Source organism: Phyllopteryx taeniolatus, chromosome 21 (assembly GCF_024500385.1).
Source record: "Phyllopteryx taeniolatus isolate TA_2022b chromosome 21, UOR_Ptae_1.2, whole genome shotgun sequence".
Lineage (NCBI taxonomy): Eukaryota > Metazoa > Chordata > Actinopteri > Syngnathiformes > Syngnathidae > Phyllopteryx > Phyllopteryx taeniolatus.
The window spans coordinates 3,526,760-3,553,709 of record NC_084522.1 but is presented as its reverse complement, the minus strand read 5'-3'; the positions used below and the strand labels follow the sequence as shown (position 1 = coordinate 3,553,709).

Below are 26,950 nucleotides of genomic sequence, written 5' to 3'. Positions count from 1 at the left end.
TGAGGGTTTGAAAGCCTGGGTGAGTTTTTTTAGGTAGGGTTTCAAGCTTGGATTAGGGTTTTTAAAAAAAAAAGGGTTGGGGTTTTTCTGTTTTTGAGAGTCAGCACTGAAGTCATCTCGACACTCTTGACACGCGTGCCGAAGCATCAAAACACGACACGTCCAAGCGAGGTCGTCGGCTCCGGATGACGTCATCGACGATATCAAACGAGAAACGATCGCGTCACGTTTGGTGACGACTGAATCAATAAATAAGATTGGCAGCGTGTTGGGGTCGTGGTTTGCATTTCCCCCCGCGCGTTCCAAAAACACGTCAGCTTCATCGCACGTTAAGAAAATTCGCCACTGGTGTGAACGTGAGCGTGAAGGCGCGTTTGTCTATATGTGCCCCACCAGTGAATGGCAATGGTGACTCGTCCATTTGACGTTTTTCTTCGCACGGTGGTTCGAGGTCGGGCTTGACTGCGGCGAGCGAGCGAGAGAGAGAGAGAGAGAGAGAGAGAGAGAGAGATAAATTTATCCAGCTCAAGCCAGCAATCCTCCTCAAGCTGATCAGCGTTGTGCAGGATGGATTGAGGATCCGCTCGCCAGCAGGTAGGAAGGAACGCTCGCCTCCACCTTCAATTATGTCTGTGGGACATTAGCAGAAAAACATTTCCATTTTAATCATCAAATAATTCAGTTTTGGTTTTAAACTTGCATTACAATTGAATAATCATGTAACAAAACAAATTGTTCAAATGATATCGTCAGCCTAATTAGTCAAATTGAAAGTCTTTTTTAAACATTTTCGGGGGGAAAAAGCAACAAATTCAACAAATATTTTCTTTGCTTTAACCTTTGTGAATGACCTTTAACCTGGACGACTGACAATTTACAGACAAAAAAAGAAAAAAAAGAAATACATTTTCACGAACACATTGGTATTTTTTAATGAGATTGTGACAATAGTTTAAAAATGACTTGGACAATTATGCTCATGCTTTTATGATTATTTTACTACTACTACCTGTTTTGTTACTTACAATATATTAACCAATGACATCATGAGGTGAATACATTTTCAAATAATAATGATGAAACATTTTGTATGTAAATGTTCAGTGAGCCCTTGAACACCTAAATTTTGCATATAAATGTTATATAATAACCGGCACGGTGGACGACTGGTTAGCACATTTGCCTCTCAGTTCTGGGGACCGGGGTTCAAATCCCGGCCCCGCCTGCGTGGCGTTTGCATGGTTTCCCCCCACATCCCCAAAACATGCGTGCTCGGTTGATTGAAGACTCTAAATTGCCCGTAGGTGTGAATGTGAGTGCCAACGGTTGTTTGTTTATGCGTGCCCTGCGATTGTCTGGCGACCGGTTCAGGGTGTACCCCGCCTCCCGGTGGATGGATGGAATAATGGTTGGTTGTAATTGGCTGGTGACAGGCCCTGCCTCTCGCCTGCAGTCAGCTAGGATGGGGCTCCAGCTCATTTGCGAAACGTTCGAGGAAAATTGGCGGTATAGAAAATGGACGGTTGGATGAATGTTGAGTGAGTATCCACCCGATCTATCCAAAGCCAATCAGATTTGAACACGAACGTTTGACTGAAATAAATCAAATTTCAGAGTCTAACAAAGTGGCTTGATCTGAAATGAAAACGGCACATAAAGTCACACTGAGATGCGAGAAGAAGCACAAATGTCGGTGAAGTTGCGTCGCGTCGCTAATGCGCGAGGCCGCGTGCCTCAGCTCAGTATTATGGCTGCTAAGTCTGAGCTAATGTTGTCTTGAAGTATCAGACAGCGGCGCTCAGAGTAAGATTAGCAACCTGAGCACAAAGCACCGTAAAAAAGCTCTCGAGGGCCCAACGGTTTGTTGTGTTTGGCACTGTCGTTGTCCCGATCCTTGGCAACCAGCTCATCAAAAGTTTTCACCTCGGAAACCTGATGCAAAAGTACAAAACTAGTGGAGGATGTTGTTTAGGTGATTGTTTCTACAGCGGCACCTTTCCCTTACTCGTTTTTTCGAGTTCAGAGTTCAGTGTCGCGAGCCCTTTATTGAACGGGACAAACGGGCAAACGCACAAATATACGAAATGAAAACACTCGCAAGGAGCATGGAACAGACGTTCCAACCAGAGCTGGAATCAGAGCTCCTGACTAGGCCACGCCTCCCCATTAAAGGCACACATCAACACAAAAATGCACTGCTGTGTGTGTGTGACTTTCTCCTCAATTAGCCTTCATGAAACCTTGTTACTGGTTTACGGCACAATTTCTCCTGAAGGTAGCATCATACTAACTGATTACTCTGTGGTCCACTTTGTTGTTGTTGTCCAAAGTTTATCAGCACCTCCTCCGTAATCTCTTTGTAATCTGGTCGGCTCCTTTGATTGTTAAGAACACAAACATCAACATCAAATTCAGTGCCTGACTTGTGTATAAGTACTTGTGTTGTGTTTGATGTGTGTGTGTAACTTCTGAAGTGTGCGTGTCTTGTCTTGTGTGTCCTACATGCAGGTAATCGTGCTGAGTCTTGTGTTGCGATGTGATGGTTGGAGGCCAAGTTTAAATGGATTAATCTTGGCTGCTCAACACAGGACGTCCTCTAGGCAAAGCCCGATGACCTGGGTGGACGAGGTTCTGCCGTTTGTTCCCGGGAACCGAGGAAGGATGTCTCAAGATCAACATTGGAGGCCAGTGTGGTAGCACAAGGATTTGTGAAAGGTCGTTTTTTTTTTGTTTAGTTTTTTTTTTTTGCTCTCCTCGCGCTCCAAATGATCCATGGTGTTGTTCCCCGCAAAGATAAAGCCTCGCAGGACCTTCAGGTCATCGCTCGAGGAGTCATTTGGACCCAAATCAAACATGGCGAGAGGCGTCAGTCATCTGACTTTGTCTGCAAAGCAACGAGGCGGCGCCACCTCGGTCGTCTTCCTCGCCTTACGCTCACTGGTCGTCTGCTACTTCTTGTCTTGCTCTGAAGCTTCGGCGAGCTTGCTTGGCATGGAGCACGACTATGGCACTAGCCCCAAATTTGTTTGCATTCCCATCCCTCCAGAAGCAGACCCCAGCTGCTACTCCCCACCCGGTGTTCCCCACGGCCCCGGCACCAATGGCCACGCCAACGGCCACGCCGGCAACAACCGCAGAATTCTGATCTCGGATGAAGCCAAAGCCACCATCCTGCACCTCCGTGAGAGCCTGGTCAGGCAGAAGGAAACCATTCTGGACCAGCGCGAGACCATTAGGGAGCTCACCGCCAAACTCACATTGTGCGAGGGCTTCGGTGGTCACCATAGCAATGGCCATCACAGCGACCATCACGACAATCACCACAACAGCCGTCACGACGACCATCACGATGACGACCATCACGACGGCCACCGCGCCGGCCCGTCTTCACACCACGGGTCCTATCACGACAGCGATCACCACTTCTCCCACAGGTCAAATCCCCTTCACCGGGAGTCGTACGGCAAACACGGCTCCTTCTCGCCGGAGCAGACTGGGAAAACCTTGCAGACATTGAAGGAGCGTCTGGAGAACCTGCAGGTGAGGCCAGAACTTAGAAGTGAGATGGCACTCAACTTAAGACATATTGTGGAATTTCTGAAATAGAGAAATAGTTTCTGAAGTTCAGTGATCATCTTTTGTTGCTTTTATTCAAGGAGCAAAGTGCAGCAAGGTTTTGGGCCGCTTCCCAGGACACAATTTATACAGACCTTCATTTTATTTATGTGTGCGATGTCGAGGCTACTGTGTGTGTGCAAACAATCCTTCGGGACACCAGGCTAAGTTACCTTGTCAGACTCCAATCTGTAACACAGGGCTTGTCTGTATAAATTCTGAATGTTGAGGTTGGAACAAAAGAAAAGGAACTAATGAATGTATAGAAAGAAATAATATCGTAATATGGTATAAATAGTACAATTTTCATGACATGGTGTAAAATGAGATGCACTGTTGGCGTCAACGTCTGGGTCAAACTTCACGAGCAGAATTCACAAAACCGATCACCCGAGATCGGTCATCCGAGCTCCTCTGAAGCTTTCGAGGGAAAGCCTTGAAGAGGCTTCTTGCGAACGTCTGGTGGGCTCAGGCGATACTGCCAAGAATCTGCTTGGATCCCAAAGGTGAGAGGCAAACTTGAAGCCGAGCCAGGATTGACTCCCCGCTACCGCCCTTCTCGAACAGGATGCCACACCGCCGTCCTCCCTGAGGGAGGGGCGCGAGCCAGCGTCGCCTTCAATTAGCTTCATCCCGCCTGACGAGGCTATTAATTGCAGCGTGCGCTGGCAGGGAACAAAGCCGGATTTTCAGGTGAGGAAGATGAGGGCGAGCCAGGGAGAGGAAAGAGGAAGATCCACCCACCCATCCATTTTCTATGCCACTTATCCCCATTTGGGTTGTGGGTGAACGAGAGCCTATCCCAGCTGACTTTGGTCGCAAGCCAATCACACGGCACAACAATTCACACATTACATGCACACCTATGGACAATTTAGTCTTCAATTCACCCAACGTGTTCTGGGGATGCGGGAGGAAGCCAGAGTACCCAGAGAAAACCCACGCAAACCTTTTTCAAGGGCAGTAGTCAGGAGCAGACGAGCATCTCTTCAACAACTAGTTGCCATTCTTTTTGTACATTTTGTCTGCGGCGAGACTCAAACCGTGATTCTGTAAGTCCTTACAGAGGAGCTACTGCCGTGTATCGAGTATTGTATACTTTGATAGTCAACTAGCCAAGATTTGAAACCCGAAACTCTGAACTGTGAAGCAGACACGGCAATGGAACTCTTCTTCCTGTCCTTTGTGGAGCGCAACGTGAATTTTTTCAACTCTGAATGTTTGTGTGTGCAGACGAGGAATTCCTCCAGCTCTTACTCCAGCTCTTTGAGGGAACTCCTCCAGCGCAAGATCAACGCTCTGGAGGAGCAGCTGCATAGCTACTACAGGGACCACCATGACGACCACCACGACGACCACCACGACGACCACCACGATGACCACCACCGTGACAACCACCACGACGACCACCACGATGACCACCACCGTGACAACCACCACGACGACCACCACGATGACCATCACCGTGACAACCACCACGACGACCACCACGATGACCATCACCGTGACAACCACCATGACGATCACCACGATGACCACCACCGTGACAACCACTACACTGATCATCACGATGACCACCGTGATGACCACCATGGTAACAGTCGCCATGACGACCACTACAACAGTCACCATGGGAGCCGTCACTACAACCACCACAGTGACCACCGCACTCGCCATCACGATCCTCACTACGAACACCACGACTGGCACAGCAGCAGCAGTCGCCCTTCCGGCCGCTCCGCCAACCATCACGGCGACGTGTATGGACACCATAACGATCACCATGACGAACACCACGACGATCACCGTGACGACCATCACGACGATCACCACGATGACCATAATGGCGGCGATCACCTCCCTCGGCGACTTCCTTTCAGCAGCAAGGAGACAAATGCACGTAATAGCGGACACAGCAAACTGGAAACCGTCCTCAGCCAGCTGCACCACGGCCACTCTGAGCACGGTTAGCATGGTAGCATGCCATATACACTACTCACAAAACGTTCAGAGATTTGCAGCTTTCAGGTAACATTTTAGGATGAACTTAAAATTCACTAAACATTTACAGGTGAACGTAATTAGCCCTGATTCTATCTGTAAGGAATTAGGTTTTGGATGTATGCCGTTTGAATTAGTTAGTTACATGAGGGAACGTGGCCTAGTGAATGACATCAGGAGTCTAGAGTCAGTCGGGTGGGTGAGTGTTAGCATGTTCTCCGTACTCCTTCCGAATGTCTTCATTTTCTATTTTTGCATTTGACTGTCACGTTCAAAAAGTGTCTCAAAGTACATGGGCAACTGTTGCTCTCCATTTTTTTCACGTCACTTGAGCAGCGGCGGAAATGAAGCTTGCTCATAAATCTGATTTTTTTTTTTTGCAAATCTACCAAGCAACAGCTTGTAAATGGAAAAATTTGGAATTTGAGCGACTAAGGCAAGTTACAAACCACTGTACATATAACTGTATCATCTGCATAAAGTTGAACACAACATTCAGAGGATATCATTGACAAAAACACAAAAAAATAAATGGGCTAAGAGTTGAACCTTGAGGTACACCTTGTTGATAAGTTAAAGTATGGAATTACATCTTACCTGACATAAAATGTGAACCCCTGGTGTCAGCAGGAGGCCACAAGAAGCTGAAGAGCTCCAGTGCCTTCCTGCTGGACTTCCCCATGAGGACTAACTACATGTACGCCAGAATGAAGCGCTCCCTGGTGACAGAGATCTTCGCCCTCACCATCTGCCTGCGCATGAAGGCGGGCGCAGGCCCCGGGGTGGGGACGCCCTTCTCCTACGCCGTGCCGGGCCAGGCCAACGAACTGGTGCTCATTGAGTGGGGGGCCAATCCCATGGAGTTGCTGGTGAACGACAAGGTTGTCGATCAAAATCTGTTGTTAAGTGGCCTTTCAATGTGTCCCATCCATTCACTTTCTATTGGGGTCCATTAGGGCAGTAAGGCGGGGGAGCTAAATACTACACCAGCTGACTTTGGGTGAGAGGCGGGTTTCACCCTGGCCTGGTCACCAATCAATCGCAGGGCACATATAGACAAACAATGGACTGGTTGGCAGACAACTGCAAGGCCTGTAGAGCCAATTAACAGACTGGTCGCCAGTCAATATCAGGGCATGACAAATTATGGACTGGTTGCCAGTCATGGGCAGAGCACAGATACTGCAGATAAAGAATGGACTGGGCCTCACACAATCACGGGTGGAACATGCCACCTCCAAAAAGGGAACCCCTGAATTGTATAACAAATAGTCTACCACACTGCCCTCTCACTTTGTTTGTGATCATTTTACGTGTAGTTTTTTTTGGGGGGAAGGGCGTCCATCCATGCAGATTAGCCTCATCCGGTCACCCAACTCAAAGATGGTGAATGTTTGGATTATTTAATGACTGTGTTAGCATGCTAATCTTTCATCCTGACAAGCGCTGGCTCATCTGTCCACCAAACGGAAGGCGGGTCCCGGTATTAGATTATTTTTTTGCTACCCCCATTCGTAGCTTCGGTTGAGCTCGCCTGGCCAACAAAACGCAGCGATTAAGCCTTTTAAGCCTAATTGATTGGCCCAATTGTTTGTCAGGAGCGTCATGTTTGTCTCACGCTTGGTTAACAACAGCACACACACTCACACATACACACACCGCACTTGTGACAGTGAGCTACCGCAGGGAACATTGGACTCGCAGCGGCCTAGATAACCAGCCAAATTTGTTAGCCGCTAACTGCTCGCCGCTAAGAGACTCAACCGGAAGCACCGAATTTGTTGGAAACTGACACATTTTAAGATCGCCACTAATGACACTGTTACAGCTACATGAGATAACTGAATGTTAATAATGGCGTTCCACAGCACTACTGGTAAAATATTCAGTGGACAGATTAAACCAAAGTAATATGCAAACAAAATGCTGACAAAAATGCTAATTGAAGCTAGAAATATGCAGTGTTGACAAGGCAGCAAGATATGCTATCAAATCATTTACAAAATGCAACGGAATGTGCTAAAAGCATGCTATTCATGTGCTAAAAATGGCTAAAAATTCTATTAAACATGCTAACAAAAAATACGAAGAAATATGCCACCATTTTTGTCGAAATATGGCAAGGAAATGCTTTAAATAAAGCTTAGAGAATGTCAATAAATGTGCTAGAAATTCTCAAAATTATACTCCATTTTAATAAATGTGCTAGAAAATGCAATAATAAACCAAAAATACTACAAAATATGCAGTGTTGGTAAAGCTTGGAAATATCCTAACCAAGTGCTAAGAAATATGACAACAAATAGCCCAATAAATATACAAACGCAAACAAATTTTCTAATGAAAAGCTAATAGCTATGCTAACAAAACACAGAAATAAAAAAAATTTGATGAGGCCGCAAATATTCTGACAAAATGCTAATATGCTAACAAAACAATTATATGCTAACAAACACTTTTGGTAACAAAATGCGACTAAATATGCAAACAAAATTCTAACCATGCGTCGTGCGTTGTGATAGGCGGTGACGCTGCCCGTGACGTTGAGCGACAGGAAGTGGCACCACGTGTGTGTGACGTGGGCGACACGCGACGGCGTGTGGGAGGTGTACCAGGACGGGGCCAGGAAAGGATCGGGTCAGAACCTGGCTGCCTGGCACGCCATCAAACCGGGAGGGATGTTTCTTCTCGGACAAGAGCAGGTGAGACGCCCTCGGGGCGCTTTTTCTATGAACCGAGACTATGAAATACGGGGACAAAATGCCATTAAATATAACAAATTGCTACTAAATATGCTAACACAATGCTAATAGATATGGCAACAAAATGCTAATATTACGGTAACAAAATTCTAATAAATATGGCAACAAATAGGCTGATACATAAACATGGTAACAACATGCAAAATTATTCTTTCAGATTTGACAAAACTGGGAACTATGGTAACAAAATGCTAATAAATACAGTAGCAAAATGATGGTACATACGTATGCAAACATAATGCTAATGCTAAATGCTAGTCAGTACATGGTGATGGATGAGTGACGCGCCCTGGTCTTTTTGCGCAGGACACGATGGGGGGCCGCTTCGACGTGACGCAGTCGTTCATGGGAGAACTGTCGGACGTTCACGTGTGGTCGCGAGTCCTGACGCCCGCGGAGATCTACAGGCAGGCGTCGTGCGGGGCTCGCCTACCGGGCGACGTGGCGTCCTGGGAGCAGGAGGCCGTGGAGCTCCACGGCGGCCTGGCGGAGTTCCCCTTCGACACCTGCCACTGAGTCCCGGTCGTCTGCCTTCTCCCAACCGGGACCGGACGAGCGCCGGCTCCCTTCCTGACTTGCTGACTTGTACTTGATTGGGCATTCAACCCGGTTGGGATCTCGGAGCGTGTTGACACCGTCCCGGACGGCGTGCGGCTCTTGAGCTTGCGCCACAGCCACATGCAGCCGCTCTTTGTTCCAGCTTTTCACACCAAAGACTCGAGGGCCCGGCGAGAAGTGCCAGGTCCGGAATGAACGGCCTCGCCACTTGAAACCGTAACTTGCCAACCTAATTTGAAATGCTGACAAGAACCATAACTTCAAACCCTAACTTGAAACCTTCAATTGCGAGCGCAAATTGCTCCAATTTAACACCCTAACTCTCCACTCCAAACCGTAACTTGACATCTCGGACCACCGTGACGACATACGGCATCCGTTTCTCCAGCGTGTCTTGGGTCTTTCCTCTGAGGGGCCGCGCCTGGACCTCTTCGCTGGGGAGGCGTCCAGGAGGCCCCCTCGCCCGATACCGGCGCCCCCTCATCCTACTTCTCTCCAACACCCTACGATACTCGAGGAAGATCTCATCCCTGACTTCCTCCAATCGAGATGATTTGCATGATGAGACTCGAGCGATATTTGACACCGGATGGCGTTTTCGATGAGACCGTGAAGAGGAGCGGACAGCGGGGTCCGATTCTGTGTGCGTGCGTAATTGGATGAGCTGATTGCGTAAGGGCACATGAGGCGTCCAGTCAGCGCTAACCTTACCTCGACGTGTCACCGCGCTAATGGCGGACGTCCCCTCGGTCACCCGTGGCTTACGACAGGATTTAGTGCCGCTGGTGTGTCCGCCTATGATCGCGCCTAATTCTCAGCTAACACACACACACACGCGCACGCACACTTTTGTTGCCCAGGCAACCGAGGTGAAGGATTATGTGTCGATCTGCTAACTGGTTTTAGCTGCGCTTTAAACTTTTTATAAGGTTTTGTACAAGTACCAAAATATTGTTGAATCCTTTGGCAATTTATATGCCAAAAAATAAACCACACACACGTGAATTTGTGAAGATGGAAAAGTTTGGAAACCCCTGGTTATCCTAAAATCTTGTCGCCATAGTGATAGTGTTTGTTTGCATCAGGACCACATCAAAAGCTGTAAATAATCTTGTTTTATTGTAATGCCAAGTGATGCTAATATAGGGCCAAATGACAGAAGCATGATATTTTTATGGAAGAATCATAATAATAATAAGAAGAATGTGTTTATTGCCATTGCTTCTTGACAGAAGACGCACGAGAAAAGGACTCACTCCTCCTCTTCCTCGCCTTTGATGCACATTTGATAGCGTCTTTATTTATATTTGTGTCTTTGGCTGTTAATATGAATAATCATTTATGAATATGTACGACAGTGAGTTCAGTCCAGAGTCACGAGTAAGCCAAAACTTTTGTCGACTTGTAAACGGAGTCAGCATTTGGAATAAAGTTATATTCAAACAACTCACACTTCTTCGACTTCCTCCGACTGAAAACATGATGAGCCCTCAGATTCATGCGTGCAGTACCACCATACGTCGCTAGAGGGGGCTCAACGTCGATTTATTCATCCATCTGCAAAACGTATCCATTTTTTCTATTCTATTTTTTCCTGTGTTTGTATTATATTAATGTTTTTTTTTTCAACCAAACATTTACTATAATTGTGAGTAGTTAGTGATCAATTATTACACAGTGACTTGGGCATAGAATTGTGAGAAAGCAAGGACCCCATGTACCGTGACGCCCTTTAATAGTCAGCATCATTTTGTATCATGTACGGTTTGGTTACATGGCGTCAAATCAGATTTCTGATTGTAATTTTTTTCATTTCAATTTTACCTCCTTCGCTTATAGAAAAAGCAAATGACCATGAGTATTTTTTTTTTTGTTGCTTTGTTTTATTTCCCCTTCTGCAATTTGTTTTTGTAAACACAATCGTTGACAAATGAATGCCAAATGTTCTACAATAGTCGGGGATAATTTAAAATAAAACCCCCCCCAAAAATATGCAGTTGTAACTCGAATTTAGGGCTGCAACTGGGGGCGTGGAATGGGGGAGAACAAATTATGCTTGGAAGGAAAATTCAGTCTTCAATTTTTGTTCGTAAACCCCGATTGTTACGATGCCTGGATAAAATGCTGCCGTTGCGCAAACGGTAAGTAGCAGTGTACGAGAACCTCAGGTGACGCGCGTCGCAGCTGAAGGCCTTCTCGCCGGCAGGTGCGCCTTGATGGAGAAGCTCTTACCGCACGGCGGGCAGGGGAAGGGCTTCTCGCCCATGTGCGTCCTCGTGTGCGCCGTGACGCTCTCCCTGTCCGAGAAGCACTTTTGTGCACACGGAGCAGCAGAAAGGTTTCTCCCCCCCTCCCCCACCCCGTGTGCTTCCTGCTGTGCCGTATGAGCGAGCCCTTGACGGCGAAGCGCTCGCCGCAGAAGGTGCAGCGGAAGGGTTTCTCTCCGGTTTGCACCTGCGACACAGGAAAGCACTTTGCACTGAAAGAGTGATTTTATGATAGAAAAGCTAAGCTACATAAGAACACCTTTTGTTGTTGTTTTGTTTTTCTGCCGCTTCTACCTCTTCTTCGGCGGTGGTTCGTGGCGGTCGACAAATCAGCTTATCAGCGCATTACCGCCACCAATTGGACTGGAGCGGTAACGTAGGCAATGTGCTGCAGGAATCGATTACTGTAAGATCGCTGTTCTTCTTAAGAGACCTGACAGTTAAATGACAATGACTAAATGATAGCGATAAAAACAGCGAGAGAGAAAAAAAAAAAAAAAACGCCGAGCTATTATTATAATTCGCTCCACTGTGACGTCACAATTCAGCAAAATTCAGAAGAACTCGCACATTTTCAGATTGACTTGGTAGTTTAATTTTAAACTTGTTGGGTGGGCAGGCACTCCAGACACACAAATACCTGTATACTGTACAAACGTTCCAAATTCCATTTTCCATTGCATATCGCCTTCAGACGTTCTTTAGGACAGACAGACTCACAAAAACAGCAACGCTGAGATCACGCAGTCGCAATCGCATACAAGTGAAATCACAAATTCACGTTTCGATGTCGTCAAACGTTTTCAGCTTTGCATGCAGCGGGGGGCGTGGGGGAGGGGGATTTCCAGTCAGCGCGCCTCATTCGCCAAATGTGACCCATCGGCGAGGAAGACGTCGGTGAAGAGCAGGACGAGAACTGAGGGGGGAAGCCGAGGAGCGTCGCGGGTTCAGGTCAGTAGAAGAAATAAACTGCGGACGCAAAGAAGAGGGCAAACGTCAGTCACATACAGTGTGTCCTGGTTATAAGGTAACAAAGGTTGAGAAACACTGTCAACCCGGACACTTACGGAAGATGACGCCAAACAAGATGACGCCCACCACGGCCATGATGATCATCATCTAGAAGAAATACAGAGTGAGCGTCGGCGCGGCGCGGCGCTAGCGCGGCGCTAGGGCGGCGCTCGTGGCTAACATGCTTATGATTGACACAAGTGATTGTGTCTACACCCGTTCTTTATTGAGAATTTGCATTCTAGTCCTGTGATGTGTATTTTTTTTTTTTTTTTAAAGGGTTTAACTAAAATGCATTTACAGTAAATGCGGATAGCGAGAATCCGCAAGTCGCTGACGACACCCGAAATACGCGAGTAATTGCCTGCAGGTGCCACAAGATGGTGGAAAAGCGCTACTTTTGTCTAAATGAAACTCCTCAACTGATGTCAACATAAGTTCTTTGGCACCAAAATGCCACCAAACGGCACCAAAGCACTACTTGGTGGCATCCATAGGCTATTACAAATGTTTTTTGAATGTTTTTTTTCCCCCCAAATTTTGGCAATTCGCGACAATCACTTTCCTGTAATCCACTTTGAAAATGAAAATACGAATATAGAAGTCATTATTATTTCATTATTAAAAAGAACTCTTTGACTTGTAGCCCTGATCTAAATATAACATGGGCAACAACTCTGTGACATCACATCCAGAGGGGATGATGGACGGGGGGGAGGGGCGAGCGAGATTAACGAGCGGGGTGAGAGAGGACCCGTGAGTGCGTCTCTGTGTGTGCGTGTGTCATTGTGTTATTTGTGTGTTTGTTTGTGCGCCGATGCTGGAATCACGTCACATCTGTCTGCTTAATCCTCGCAATAATCCCGCTCGCGATTTCAGACTTATTGCTCGCCGTCACTCAACCGCTGCCGTGAGCCGCCATCCGCCCGCCCTGATTGGACGCTGCGGAGGCGGCGCCAAGAGGCCTCATGGAGGGATGGCGCCCACCGACACGATGTATGGCTGCCGCTGAGAGGAGGAGCGCGTGGACGCACCTTGCAGTTCTTCCACCAGTACTTGTTCTTGAGCTTGGCGGCGCTGCTCTCAAACTGCGAGGCGCCGGCCTGCAGGGCGTCGGCGCGGTCGTCCAACTCCGACAACTTCTGGTCGCGCTCCAGGACCTTGTCTACGTTCACGCGCATGATGTCCACCACCTGCAAATCACCCCCCCCCCCAAAAAAAATCAGTATTTAAACCGTCCTCTTCATCATGCCGTTGACATTTTGACATCGTGAGACCAAGACGACACGTAACAATCGGTCGACGACGGCACCTAGCCATCGAACAGGAAGTGGCCACTGGGCTTCGAATGTCAGCAACAGGTCGCCACGGCGAGATGGGAAGCGTCACAGAAAGGCACACGAGTGGACGTCCTCGGAAACGTTCGTGGCTCAAACATCGGTGGGGAATTTTGTCATCGAGTTTCCTTTCCAGCAAATTGAGCAAAAAGTACGGAAACAGTCGCCAGTCGGACACGACGAGCATTCAAACGTCGATGCCAGGTCAAATTGGGATCACCTTGAATAGTGAAAATTAAAAAAAAACTTTGGCAAAATTAGAACTGTCTATAGATGGCACAAAATGGCCTCAAAGCACTGCTTTTGCATACATGAAAATCCGCAACTCACATCAACATAGTTCCTTGACCTTCACACTAACATGCTACAAAACAGTGGCAAAGCACTACGCTTGTCTAAGTGAAACTCTTCAACTCACTTTAACATAGTTCCTTGGCACTAACCTGCCACAAAATAGTGACAAAGCACTACTTTTGTCGAAATGAAACTCCTCATGTCAACAGTTTTTTTGGCACCAAGATATCACAAAACGGATTTAAAGCACTACTTTTGTCAACATGAAAGTCCTCAACGCACGTCAATTTAGTTCTTTGGCACCAAGATGCCACAGGGTGTCATCAAAACTATTTCTGTCTAAATGAAACTACTCAACACACTTTAACATAGTTCCTTGGCACCAAAATGCTACAAATGGTGTCAAACCACTACTGTTTTCTCTATGAAGCTCCTCAACTCACTTCAGTATAGTTGCTTGGCACCAGGATGACACAATCGGCGAATTGCAAAATGCCGAACCATGAAAATGCGGGGGTGCATTTTAGGTGACATTATGTGCGACGTACAGTACGCGTCCCTCACCTCGTCCACCTGCGCCTGCGTCTGCTGCAGCCGCCTGTTGCTGGTCAGGTTGGGGGCCGCGGCCGGAGTCCCCCCCTCGGGGTCGGGTGCTCCCGGGGTTCCTGCTGCGTCCGGAGCAGACCTGCCAGGGGGCGGGGCGGGGTGGGGGACACGACAGGAGGGAAAATTCATCTGGAGAGATAGGCCGAGTTTGAAACCCCCTCCCCAAATGTTCAGGGTCCTGGGATAGTTGTGACCCCCCCCCCCTTGTTTGACGCCCCTGGTGGGAGGGCACATCACGTGACAGTGGCGGCCCAATGACGTACATTACATTACTTCAATCTAACGACAGATTATATCAACACAACAAAGATTAACAATATTCACACAAAAGCACATACAACAACAAATGAACAATAAAAAAAAAAAACATTTGCTATTGTTGCAAAATATAATTTTTTTTTTTAAATACTAGAAGATGAAAAGTGAGCGCAGCAGTTTGATGGACGGATGAAAACATTCGACAGGCACATAAATCAACTTTGAGCATTTTAATTGAATCTTAAACAACAACAAAAAAAACCAAAACGAATCAAATGATGCTGTACTCACATCTCAGCTGCACGATGATGAGATAATCCAATCCGGGACAGACAGCGAGCGGGGGGGGGGGGGGGGGGAAGGGGGGGGGGGCGAGGATTTAAAGAGAAACGCAATCTGAGAGCAGTTAATGCCGCGCATGCGCAAATGCACCCAGACGAACGTCCCCAGTCACGAAAAAAACAAAACAAAAGAAAAAAAAAACGTTTTCTTCTTTCATTTAATAACACACAAGTATCAGGTCAATAAGTGTAATTTTATTCACTTGACTAAAATCTCTTGATCACTTTTGTTTTGTAATATTTTTCAGATCATTTTTGCCATCCAATTGCTCGGGTTTACTGTGCTGCCACCTGCTGCCTCAAGTGTGTTATTGCATGGAAACGAGACGATAATGAACTCGCAATGTTCATGCATTTTATTTAAAAAAAAAAGAGATTACAATCCTTTATCCTTTTTTAAACATTTTTAATTATATATTTCTTGTTAGACTTGTAAAATAGATATATAATATATATAAATACATTTAGGCATTATATATGTACTGTATATTGTATACATTGTATATAAAAGAAATTCCTTGAAAATAGAAAAATATTAAGATTTACTTTTTCCTAAAAAAAAAACATGACTTTCTCACTGTAATATTACTTTTTATCTTGTAACGTACAACTTTATGTAAGATTAAGAGTTGTTTATCATTTATTTAGATTTGTGTTGCAATTTTTCATTTAAAAAAAAAAAGACATCTTGTAAGATAAATTATTTTTTCTCATACTTCGACTTTATCTTGGGGTAACAAATATGATTACAGTGAACTCTTGCTGTTGCTTGGCCAAAATGTTCTCGCCGCCGCTAAATTGCGCATTTCCAAGAGCTCTTTTTCAATGAATGCATTTCACGGTATACTGGCAAGTCTGAATTTAAGAGTTGTGCGCGCGTCAGCGTAGTACCGCTTTGTGCCACAACATGCCAGGCAGCACTGAGCTCTTCTGGAAGAGGTGCAGCATAATTCAGAGCAAGAAAAAGACGCAGAGACGCTCACCAACTAAACTCCAGCAATTGTCATTGCGAGTATTATTGTACTGTATGTTCTGTGGGCATGTGTTTCTGCTCCTTGTGTGTTCAAGTAGCACTTGTTTGAAGGTTCAGAATTACATTGAGGCTAATTCATACTAGCCCATCTATGGCATTTCACATTGCAGAGGACCATTACTGTAAGCTAGTAGTCTTTCGTCAGATGAAATGATATGGTTTGGTTGAACATTCTGGTGTTTAACTCTCTTTTGTTTAATGTGTCAATTTTACAAGAAACTTCTAGTGGGAGGGACAAATGAACAGCTTGAAGTGAGCACGCTGGGCCTCTTATTTGGACAACTGTGCGAGCAAGACGGGGAAGTCTCCTGGGTCGAGTCGACGTCGCCGCGGTCGGGTTAGTTGTTGGGTGTTTCCCGGCTGTTTAGTGGCGAGACCACCGTCATCGTCGTCCTTATTCGTCCTCTGACGCACTCGAGCAGCTGTGCGCGCACGCACACACGCACAAACACACACACACACACACGCACGCGCAGCTATAAATAGTTTGTGTTTGTCTTCGTATGCGGAAACATTTCTCACTCCTGTCAGCTCTTCGCTCATCTCCTCTTCCTCCCGATGGTCTTTGTCCTCACGTCTTGGCGTGAGTCAATGTCGACTTTCGCCGACTTATTGCCGTGATGGTCGTGACCTTAGCGCCGACTCGACGCCAGGCACGCACGCTGCTAAATGCATCCATCCATCCATTTTCTTGAGCGCTCGGTTTTCTTTCGGTTCACAGGTGAGCTGGAGCCTATCCCGGCTGACTTGGAGTGAGAGGCGGGGTACACCCTGGACCGGTCGCCAGCCAATGCCTGGAAGGCCGGAGCCCAGATTGGAACCCCCGAAGTGCAGACACGGTACCCACTACTCCACATTGCTGCTTGCGCAAAATCAAAATGTGCAGTGGTGGTTCTAGGATGGGGCCAGGAGGGCCAGTAACCCCTTAACACTGTGCTTGCCCCCCCCCCCCCTTCCCCACGTTTCCATCAAGCCAGCCCCAAAAATGACAAATGTACCATCCAAGTTGTTTGGCACTGGTCTTACTTGGAAAACATTGAGTCGGCACACGTGACTGACGACAGCAGTCCGAGGGGGACGCCAACTATGACAAAACCCATTGCCCTAGGCTGCCCCGCCCCCCATTAAAATGACGTCACCTGCGCGAGCCCAGTCGTGTTTCCAACCTTTCGCACTTTCGTCCACTATGCAACCAATTTCGTCACGTTGGCCTTATTTTTTTTGGTTTTTTTCCCCGGTCGCTTGTACACACTGCGGCGCGCATGCGCACAAAGGCGCGCGTGACGACAGAGAGCGAGGGCGTGGACGCGCGGCCAGGAGAGAGCGGTGCGCGCACGCACGCACGCCGCCTCGCAGTCACGGCGGAGGAAGAAGAAAAAGAAAAAGAAAAGGAAGAGAAAGAGGAAGAGAGAGAAGAGGAGCGGCGAGGAGGATGAGGAGGAAGATGGACGCGATTCCCCCCACGCTGCGCGCGCCTCACTAGGGCAACATGGGCTGCATCGGATCCAGAAGCATCAGTAAGCAGGAAGCCGCTCGCTGTCACGTGCGCGTGCGTGAGACGACGCGGGCCTAAAGGTGCACACAATGTCACGTGACCGCACCTCGCGCTCCGTTCGGGGTCTCTTTTTGTGTGCGCGCGCGCCCGTGTGTGTATGTGTGTTACCATAGCGTCGTGGACGTGCGCGCGAACAGACATGCGGGATGCAGCGACGTCTTGACGTGCGCGACGAGAGGCGCTGTGCGCGTGCATGAGAGAGCGCGAGAGAGAGACACCCACGCCTTGACATGCAACTTAAGGTCATTGAAACCCCCCCCCCCACCCGCCACCCCCGCGCGTCACGCTGACACGTCATAAACTGGAGACTCGGGGGCGCACGCGCGCACGCACACGCACAAGTGCAGGATGAGTCAGAATTGGTGCCTGTAAACTCAGGTGAGAACCTGAACGCAGCATAAGGAGGAAACACACACACACACAAGTGCATGATTAGGTGCGTGTTAAAACGTGTGTGTGTTTGTGCGACTCACATGGGCACATGTGTGAACGTGGTGCGTTCAGGTGCAATTTTGTGCCTCAGACATGAGCAATGTGACCTTTAAGCGGGTTGCGTTTGTTTTCTGAAAAGGGCGTCACGGGACCAATGCGTTCACGTCCTTATAAGGTGAAGTGACATCACATGCCGTTACAAGGGCGTCCAGGGCCAAATATGGTCATGTCCTTATAAGGAGCATGTGGCATGTTTCTATGACGTCACCGTCAGGTTTGCAGGCTCCAACTTAAGCTCTGCTTAACTTTCCAAAGTTTTTGTCGTAATTGGCATTTTCATCACCATCGTCGTCGTCTCTGTCGTAATCGCCGTCATCATCATCGTCATCGTCAACATCATCATCGTCATCACCACCACCACCATCATCATCATCCTTGCTTCAGCTGATCTGCTTTGACCTTGGTGTGTCATTGAGCGGCGACGTTTGAGGGTGTTCGACGTTTCAGTCTCGTCAGTTCGATTTGACGGCGCTTCGGTTTCCATTTTTGTTCGGAAGCTCGACGTCCTTCAAATGCGGCCTCCTCCCACTTGCTCTTTTCCTTCTTCTTCTCCAAGTAAACAACGGCGTCCGTCATCTTGCCTCCGTGGAGGGAGGAAGTAGGAGGAGGGAGGAGGGGGGCTGACGTTCTTATTTATATGCCGAATCGACATAACGAGCCGTCAGAACCCCGCCCACCGGTGAGAACTTTCCGGTGACGCGCGGGTTATATTTCCCGCTTCTCGGAGGGAAACGTCTCCCGACTTCCGGTCGACGGCGACCGGCCGGCGCTAATAATAGGACGACGAGACGGAGGTCAATGAGAGGAGGAGGGAAAACGGGACGGCAAATTTGGGTCAACTCCGCGAGCTTGTGTCTCGCGTCCTGTCCCGCGTCTCGTCCCAGGTCGCGATCTCGCGTCCTTTCCTCAACTCTCTCTTGCGCTGTCCTTTGAATCCTGTCCTGCATGCTGTCTTTGTCCTGTCTCGCGTCCTCCCTCGACAGTCTGGCGTCTCGTTTCGTGGCCTCTCTCGACTGTTTAACATCCTGTCTGGTGTCCCAGCTTGTGCCTTTCGCTCTGTCTCTTCTCCTGTCCTGTCCTACATCCCGTCCCGCTCGTCTCAAGTACCGTCTCCCGTCCTTTCTCACTTATGTCTTGTGTCCTGTCTCGAGTCTCTCGAGTCGCGTCTCGCACGCCGTCTGCCGTCCTGTCTCGAGTCTTGTCCCGACTGTCTTATGTCCTGTCCTGTGTCACGAGTCTTGTTTCGCGCCCTGTCTTGAGTCCTGGTACGAGTCCCGCCTTGAATCCTGTCTCACGCCCTGTCTCAAGTACCGCCTCGACTGCCTCACATCTCATCTTGAGTCTTCTCCCAACCGTCTCGCGTCCCGTCTGGTGTCCCATCTCGCGGCTGTAGACTCATCGCGCGGCACGTCTCACGTCGCGCTCACGGCTGAGTGCAGAAGCCTTTGGAAACATGAAAAACGCGCTTCCCGGGTCAAGAAAAGGCAGCGTTCTGCGTTTCGCGGCCTGGCGAGCAGGATTTCGTGAAAAAGACAGCTGGCAAAGTGTTCTGATTCCTTGTCAGATTCACACACACACACACACACACAACACTGACACACACCAATTATCATGTTTGACTGAAACACACGCGCGCGCACACAAGTGTGTGACTCATTACGTCTTCGTCAACACGACGACGAAAACACGTTGACGCAATTTATGCGCTATGTAAGGATTTCTATGTCCACGACGTGCATGTCTACGGGCCCCGCCCCCTCGCCGTGCCGGCATGTCGATTGGCTTGATTTTCCCAGCATGCTTTGCTCTTCTTAAAGCAGCCTCTTGAGAGCCCTCGGCCTCACCTTGTTCCCCCCGTGCGTGTGTGTGTGTTGTGCAAATGGCCTCCAACCTCTCCTGAGGTTCATCATGTCAGATGTAGTCACAGACAGCAGAGTCATGACTAACACTGCACCTTCTTCATTAACAAGACCTCATCGCTAACACACACACACACAATCGTAAACGTGTACACACACGCGCAGTGTTTCGATGTTGTGGTCATTTATTTACGATTTATTTATTCACGCGCGGTGTTGAATACGCGACCACGAGTGTTTTATTAGCCCGCTCGGGTATTTACCGATGTCGGTTATGACGCAAAGCGTCCGATAAAAGCCGAGCTATTTTTAGCGGGCGGGTGTGCGTTGCGGCAACCTGGCGGGAAACGGCGGCCCGACCGACGCGGGGAGAGCGGGCAAATCGCTCAACGCAAACACGAAAGACCAAACGTGAAATGCGATCTTCGCTGGGAAGATCTTTTTCCATGACTCTTCTTCTTCTTTCCCGTCGACGCTTCTTGTCGACTTTTCTTCCTCATCCTCGGCGACTGCTCTTCCCGACTTCTTCTTCACCCTTCACGAGCGCGTGAAAGGTTGAAGGTCGCGGTCCAAGGTGCCGCTGCCGTACGATGTCGCTCATCTTTCGTGTTCTTTCTTTTGCGCCCCCAGCAGCCGATGCGGTGCCGGTGCGGAAAGACGGAGATCAGGTACTATTTGCAATTATTTGCCCCCAAACTTTGCATGTCCTTAATCTTTCCTCTTTTGATTCCTTCCTTCCTCGCTTCCTGGTCCTCCTCCCTCGGCAGCATGGCCGTGCCGAGTTTTCCTGGGAAGGAATCAATGTGAGTTTCCTCATGGCAATATCTTTCCACTTCTTTCTCTCCTCCTCCTCCTCGTCGTCCCTTGGTTCTTTGTCGTCCTCTCCCGAGTGCGCGAAAGAGAAGCAAACAAAGCCGAGCTTCGTCGCCGCTTGTTTGGCCTCTCTGCGTCTCTCTGCGCTGGTCTGCGGCGTCTTTGCGCAGCTCGATCTGACGCGGGCGCAAACAATCTGACGCGGGCGCAATTCTTTTGACAAGCTGAGGGCGGCGCTGCGGCAGGACAGGAAGGAGTCTTGACCCTTCGCAGCAGCTGCTCCGAAAACATGTTAGCATGTTAGCTTCATTGATGACCAAACAATCTTGCGTAGGTTTGAATGTTTTTTTTTTTTTCCTGTTTGTCCTTCTTCCCAGACGGCCAAATGTAAGGCGATGTCACACCGTCCAACTTTGCAATTAGTCACCGTGACGGTCTCATTTAACCTCGTTAGACACGTTAGCCTGCTGCTTGCAATGAAGTCTTTCTTACGCTATCTTTAGCTGTTAGCATTAGCACACTGGCGAGTTTTCCTTTCTAACTTTCCTTTCACAGTCTTCTTCATCTCCTTTTTGTGTTCTTCTTCTCCTCCTCCTCCCCAACATCCGTCTTGCTGTTTTGGTCCCCTCGCAGCTGTCCATGGAGGACACCACGTCCATCCTGCCGAGCCTCAAGAGAAAGTCGGCCAACTCTTACGGCATCGGCGCCCTGGCTAAGTCGTCTCTGACAGGTGTGTCAGGTGTGTGTCTGTGCCGGTAACGCCTCCCCCATGTTGCTCGCTTCGCCTCCGCGCGCCGCTCGCGTGCTCCTTCGTCAACTTCTGCGCCGACGTTTTGTGGCTACTAAAGCGGGGTACACACACTTACACATTTCCGATTTTGAATGGATTCGAAACACCCGAGATGGTATAAAAACGTTCACGTGTGTGTTACGGCTCTTCTAGCGGGTGTCACGATGGCGATATGGCTATTGCAGTACCAAGACTGACCTGTGGGAGGCAGCGTGGTGCCACAACAGGGCATCCACACTGCCGGAAATGCAAAGAAAAAGGACTTGAAGTTATAGTAGTATTTGTAGTAGTATAGAGAGAAAAAAAATATGAATATCAGCATAAGGTCCATGTACTAGTACACTCTTTGTTCTCACTAGTAAGACAATGAGAACAACTCTGTCTTACTAGTAGATCTTTGCCACTACTGCGCAATAGTAGAACGACTACTTACTACTACTGAGGCAAAACTGGGCACTAGTTGACATCTGCGCACTTCTAGTGAAGATATTAACTATTAAATGCAAAATGCCACTAGTAGAACTAGTAGCAGTTGTCAACTCTTGCACAGTTTCCCCTCACTAGTGACACGTAGTTGTCTTACTAGCGTGCCAGAAGTCGTTGTACTCCTGTTGTGTGTAGTAATGTCAAATACTATTGCAGCGGGGGGAAAATAAAACATTTTAGCGAGACAGCCATTCTACTAGTGCGCCGAATTGTTTTACTAGGTCAAAAAACGGATGAAAATCAAGGATATTGTAGAAATTCTCAAGTAGTAGTGGTGTTGATAGTAGTGGAAGTAGTACGACCTCCAGTAGCAGTGTTAGTGGTCGTAGTGTGTGTGTATACCGTGCCCCGCTTTGGACGCAATTCGCCACCAAATTTTGAGCTCCATCGGAACTTGACGGACGAGCAACGGGCGGAGGAGGCGGACCTCGGAGCCAACATGGCCGCCCCTGTGGGCACCCCCTCCAAAAACACACACACGCGCACACGCCCTCCTCCATCGGCTAACGTTAATGACATCATCATTGATGGACCCCTCAGATTGCCACACAAAGCAAAGTAAGCGTTCGCTTACTTTGAAGCCAAGAAGAACGAGTGACACGTCTCGCAGGCGTGTCGGACGTCAGCCGGCCGCTCTCCGCGCGGTTCCGGCGGTCCTGCCAGTCCTGCCGGTCCGCCCCTTGTGGAGTTTGGCTTCTGCGGTGCGGCGTGGTGTCGTGTCAGTCGCCGGCGCTCTCTCGCTGACCTCGGATGTTTGTGGCATCTGCTGGAGTACAAACTTGTTATTCTTTGGGGAAAAAAGACCCAACACTCATTCACCCGTTGTTGGCTCCATCCACAATTCTACATTTTCCATCGAAACGGTTTGCATTGAAATGAATGGAAATATTTGCCAAATGTAATTCCATCCATCCATATTTCACAACTGATTCAAACCATTCCAAATTTTCAAGGTAACATTCTCAAATTAAGAGCTATTTGACATCTTTACCCCTTCCTTTCAAACCATTCCACCCTCAAAATATCCACTTTATTTCTTTCTCTAGTTGAGATTCATTTTCCACCAACATTGCACACTCGGCCTTGTTTCCAAGATGACGTTGCGCCTCCGGGCGGGCGCATGTTGTCGCGTTGTTCACCCGCAGGCGTGACACGCTCCATGAAGGACAAGGTGACCAAGCCCACCGCCATGGCGCGGGGCCGCGTGGCCCACATGATCGAGTGGCAGAGTTGGGGCAAGCCCTCGGCGGGGCCGCAGGGGGGCGCCGGCCGCGCCAACCTGCAGCGGGAGAAGGAGCGTCGCATGGAGAACGACGCCTACAGCGACCTGAGCGACGGCGAGAAGGAGGCGCGCTTCGCCGCCGGCATCATGCAGCAGTTCGCCATCTCCGAGGCCACGCTCTTCGGCTGGACGTCCGTGGACGACGACCCGGTCGCCGACTCCGACCGCGGCAGCGTCGCGCACCTCAGCGACGTCAACCAGGACAGCATCACCAGCAGAGGTGCGCCACAGCAATTTTTTATTTTATTTTTTTGGGTGCGATTTTGACAATGCTCCCAGATGCCACAAGATGGCACCAAAGCGCTAACAGTTCGGAAAGTAGCCCAGTAGTGATACATCTCAACTAAGAGACTAAGATGTTTGTATGCCGGGGAGGAGCTAAGTTTAGCCTGGGTGGTCAGCGGAAGTTGCATAAAGATTTTTAAATCAAGTCATCTAAAAGAACTCGAGATAAGCAGCAAAACGACCGAGTGCAAAGCCTGAGTGACGAAGCGAACGGTCGCCAACTCGGGTCACGTTCGTCTCGCGTCCGCAAAGCCATCTGGACTCCAGCGTCACCCTCGGGGGGCCCGAGGGACGGCCGGCAAGGACGTTTTGAGGGCGGACGTGCAAAGTGGTGGCGTGATTCGGAATTTCGGCCCAAGGTGGAAACATGTCATTTTTGGTTAGGGACACAGATATTTTTGAAATTATGGAGATTTATTTATTTGTATTTTTTTATTTGCATTTTTGGGCTTTCGTCCCCATGCAAAGTTTTGGGTCACCGACTTTTTGGAAAACTTCAAACTGAGTGAGCGAGTAGCTATATATACATACAGTAAATACGCAAGGACGTAGGTAAGTAAGTTAAGTATTGAAGTAAGTAGGTAGGTATATATAGGTAAATAAGTCAGGTAAGTAGCTAACTAAGTACTGCATGTGTGTGTGTGTGTGTGCGTGACGTACAGACCAGGTCCTCCACCACTCGTCTGCGGACGTGTGGCCTCGGACGTACGTGTCGCAGGGCCTCTACTGTTTGTCCTCGTCCGACGCCTGGGAGCCAATCACCAGTCAGCCTTCGGGCGTCGCCTCGCCGGCCGCCGGCTCCTACGTCATGCCGGCGGGTGAGCAATCTGTCTGTCTGCGTGTCTGCCCGTCTGTCTACAACGCGTGTGCTGCTTTGCAGGCAGCGGCGCGGGCGCGACGCCGGGCGAGGGCTACGAGTCGACGGTGGGCGGCTTCCTCCAGCAGCACAACCAGCTGCAGCAGCTGCAGCAGCTGCAGCAGCAGTACCAGCAGCAGCAGCTGCTGCACTTCCAGCAGCAGCAGCAGGTGCCACCGGCATGACCGCACACGCAAACGCAGTCCTCACCCGTTTCAGACTTTAGCATTACAAGATCTTAGCACCTTAAAAAAAAGTCGTCTGTTTTATTCATATTTACAATTTTTGTAATTACAGTTAGACCCCCGTATTCTCGCAGTTTGGCACTCTTGGATTCACCTATCCACCGATTTTTTTTTCTTCCTATTTTTCTCATTTGTTTTTATTTTTTATTTTTTTTGGGGACCAATCCCACAAACGCTCACTGATGGTTTAATCAGCGCTTCTTGCAAGATTTCTTTGGGATTTAAAGAAAATATATGTATATTTTTCAATGCATTTATAATGGGCGTCAATTATACGCAGATTTTTGCTATTTGCGGTCCGGCCCAGTCCCTGTCTGACGCCATGTTGAAAAGGTTCTTAGGGTTAAGCCCAAAGGTCAAGAAAGACGACGCAGAGGAGGTAACCAGTCTTGTTGTGTGTCTGTCTCCGTGGCAACCAGTCGTTGCACAGCGCCTCCCACTCCCTCCAAGTCACGCCCAACAGCACCATCCACAGCCTGGGCCCGCCCACGCACCCGCGCCTGGCCGACCTGTGGGGGGCGGCGCAGGCGGAGGCGCACCAGGTAGCTCGGGCGCTCGCTCTGCGGGTGAAAGGTCGCCGGACGCGTTGGCCTGACCACGTCCGCGTTGCAGGTGGAGATCGTCGGGCAGCTGAGCGGACGTACGGCAGAAACGGCGGGCGGCGGGGCAGACGCGCTCAGGGAGGCGACGCACGTCGACTCCTTCGGCCACGCGGAACGGCGCGACGATGAGGACGATGAGGAAGAGGAGGAACTCGCCAGGGTGAGTCACATCGACGACCGGGATCATCGGCGATTCGAGGATCGGAGGTTTAGGGGTGCCGGGATTCATTTGCGGCACTGGTGTCAAACATACAGCCCGCGGGCCAAAACTGGCCCATGGGTGGGGGTACAATCCGGATTGCAGGATGAATTTGAAAAGTGTAAAAATACACACAACATTGTTGTGGTTAAATGCCAGCAAAAAATGAGGCCTGGTAAGGATAACAATGTGCTGGTACTGAGCGGTAAAAGTTATAAAAAATTGCCATAAATCCAAGTTTCAACAAGGTTGGCATATGGACGTCACTGCACTGCATTCTGCTTCTGCGCAGCTCTCGTTCACCGCTCAGAATACGGTGGGAGGGATGGGGCGGGTCAAACCATTTTTGTGGCAAGGGTGGCACTGTGTTTTTGTTGCTAAATTATTACATTTCAACCAAGTACTGTATGGCTCTGACACTTTTCTAGCTTGTTAAAAAATGACCCAAATTCTAAAGATCTCAAAACCTTTGGGGTACTTTGATTCACTTGTAAAATGGGCTCGACACACCATGACCAGTCTGTTGTTCGTCCACTTGTGTTCTGACACGAGATGGCTACCAGGCCATCGTAATTGGACACGTACACAGCCGACCGATTTGTCTCCTCCCTGTGCGCGCAGGTGGATTACGTCACACTGACCTCGGAGCCCAAGCCGTGCCCTCTGACCCCGTCGCCGCTGCGGGAGGACGCGCCGTCCACGAGAGGTCCCAGCCCGGGGACGCCGGCCGAGAGGATCGCCTTCGACGTGACGCCGTGCCTGGTCCAGTCGCTGGAGGTGAAGGACGACGACGACCCGGACGAGGGCGGCGGCGGCGTGGTGGTGGTGGCCACCAACTGAGACAAAACGTCCAAAACAACACGATCAATACAACAAGTCCAATAATCAGTACCGATATTATCCCAGCCCCTCCCCTTCCCGGACATGTGGAATATTAACCAAGCAAAAAAAAAAAAAAAAAAAAAAAAAAAAAAAACGTTTTTTGGGGGACCAAAGACCAACGGACAGGAAGTAGAACCAACAAAAACATCGCAATACAAACGCACACAAGAGGCGGGACAAACACGACCTGACGACAACAAGGAAGCGCTTGCTTCAAGTTGCATCCGTCGTCTGGAACTTCCTGCCAACGCGGCAAAGACTTCAAGCGCACCGCCGCAATGTTACAATGTATACAAAGTAATAACATATCCAATTGCTTTTTATAATAAAAGGGAAAAACATAATACATAACTGTACACATGTATTTGTATGAATGTTTGTGAGTGGGGAATAAAGTTGGGTTTTAAACAAAGTCGGGCTGCACAATGAATCGAATTCAGATCGCAATCGCTGCCGCGATTCAAGTCACCTGACCGTCAGCGATTTTGACGTTGAACATGCTCAGCATTTCATTTCTAACG

The 26,950-nt window shown here is 48.9% G+C and overlaps 3 protein-coding genes across 12 annotated transcripts; 2 read left to right on the top strand and 1 right to left on the bottom strand.

The window, feature by feature from the left end:
• Window positions 1-105: 105 nt before the first annotated feature.
• LOC133470987 (neuronal pentraxin-1-like) lies at window positions 106-10,386 on the top strand. 2 transcript variants are annotated; one of them, XM_061760035.1, is made up of 6 exons: window positions 106-594; window positions 2,589-3,540; window positions 4,849-5,581; window positions 6,247-6,497; window positions 8,139-8,318; window positions 8,685-10,386. In XM_061760035.1, the coding sequence occupies exons 2-6, from the start codon at window positions 2,773-2,775 to the stop codon at window positions 8,892-8,894; spliced, it is 2,142 nt and encodes a 713-aa protein (XP_061616019.1). In that variant the 5' UTR covers window positions 106-594; window positions 2,589-2,772; the 3' UTR covers window positions 8,895-10,386. The 2 variants fall into 2 exon arrangements, with proteins under 2 accessions (XP_061616019.1, XP_061616018.1); XM_061760034.1 differs by having other exon boundaries at window positions 494-594; window positions 2,509-3,540.
• A 1,388-nt stretch (window positions 10,387-11,774) lies between these two features.
• On the bottom strand, window positions 11,775-15,060 carry LOC133470994 (vesicle-associated membrane protein 2-like). The gene is made up of 5 exons (XM_061760054.1): window positions 15,001-15,060; window positions 14,410-14,530; window positions 13,249-13,407; window positions 12,271-12,322; window positions 11,775-12,172 (listed from the first exon to the last, which is right to left on the bottom strand). Coding segments are annotated over exons 1-5 (351 nt in total). The 5' UTR covers window positions 15,003-15,060; the 3' UTR covers window positions 11,775-12,155.
• A 2,098-nt stretch (window positions 15,061-17,158) lies between these two features.
• Window positions 17,159-26,841, top strand: LOC133470988 (uncharacterized). Of its 9 annotated transcripts, none has more exons than XM_061760044.1 (10): window positions 17,159-17,600; window positions 20,620-20,657; window positions 20,757-20,792; window positions 21,436-21,541; window positions 23,224-23,580; window positions 24,313-24,463; window positions 24,526-24,671; window positions 25,166-25,288; window positions 25,359-25,508; window positions 26,169-26,308. In XM_061760044.1, exons 1-9 carry the CDS (start codon window positions 17,573-17,575, stop codon window positions 25,475-25,477), a joined length of 1,104 nt encoding a protein of 367 aa, XP_061616028.1. In that variant the 5' UTR covers window positions 17,159-17,572; the 3' UTR covers window positions 25,478-25,508; window positions 26,169-26,308. The 9 variants fall into 9 exon arrangements, with proteins under 9 accessions (XP_061616028.1, XP_061616021.1, XP_061616024.1 ...); XM_061760037.1 differs by having other exon boundaries at window positions 17,245-17,600; window positions 20,623-20,657; window positions 24,308-24,463; window positions 26,169-26,841; XM_061760036.1 differs by having other exon boundaries at window positions 17,248-17,600; window positions 24,308-24,463; window positions 26,169-26,841.
• The last annotated feature ends 109 nt before the right edge of the window (window positions 26,842-26,950 follow it).

Bases quoted from the DNA above. Each gene is read 5' to 3' on its own strand.
- LOC133470988 (XM_061760036.1), top strand. From the start codon at position 17,573: ATGGGCTGCATCGGATCCAGAAGCATCA. The intron at 20,658-20,756 runs GTACTATTTGCA...CTCCCTCGGCAG, and splicing joins TGCGGAAAGACGGAGATCAG to CATGGCCGTGCCGAGTTTTC. The intron at 25,509-26,168 runs GTGAGTCACATC...CTGTGCGCGCAG, and splicing joins AAGAGGAGGAACTCGCCAGG to GTGGATTACGTCACACTGAC.
- LOC133470987 (XM_061760035.1), top strand. From the start codon at position 2,773: ATGGTGTTGTTCCCCGCAAAGATAAAGCCTCGCAGGACCTTCAGGTCA. The intron at 5,582-6,246 runs GTTAGCATGGTA...TGGTGTCAGCAG, and splicing joins CCACGGCCACTCTGAGCACG to GAGGCCACAAGAAGCTGAAG. The intron at 6,498-8,138 runs GTTGTCGATCAA...GCGTTGTGATAG, and splicing joins AGTTGCTGGTGAACGACAAG to GCGGTGACGCTGCCCGTGAC.
- LOC133470994 (XM_061760054.1), bottom strand. The intron at 13,408-14,409 runs GTGAGGGACGCG...GGTGATTTGCAG, and splicing joins CGCAGGCGCAGGTGGACGAG to GTGGTGGACATCATGCGCGT. The intron at 12,323-13,248 runs GTGCGTCCACGC...TATTTCTTCTAG, and splicing joins ACTGGTGGAAGAACTGCAAG to ATGATGATCATCATGGCCGT.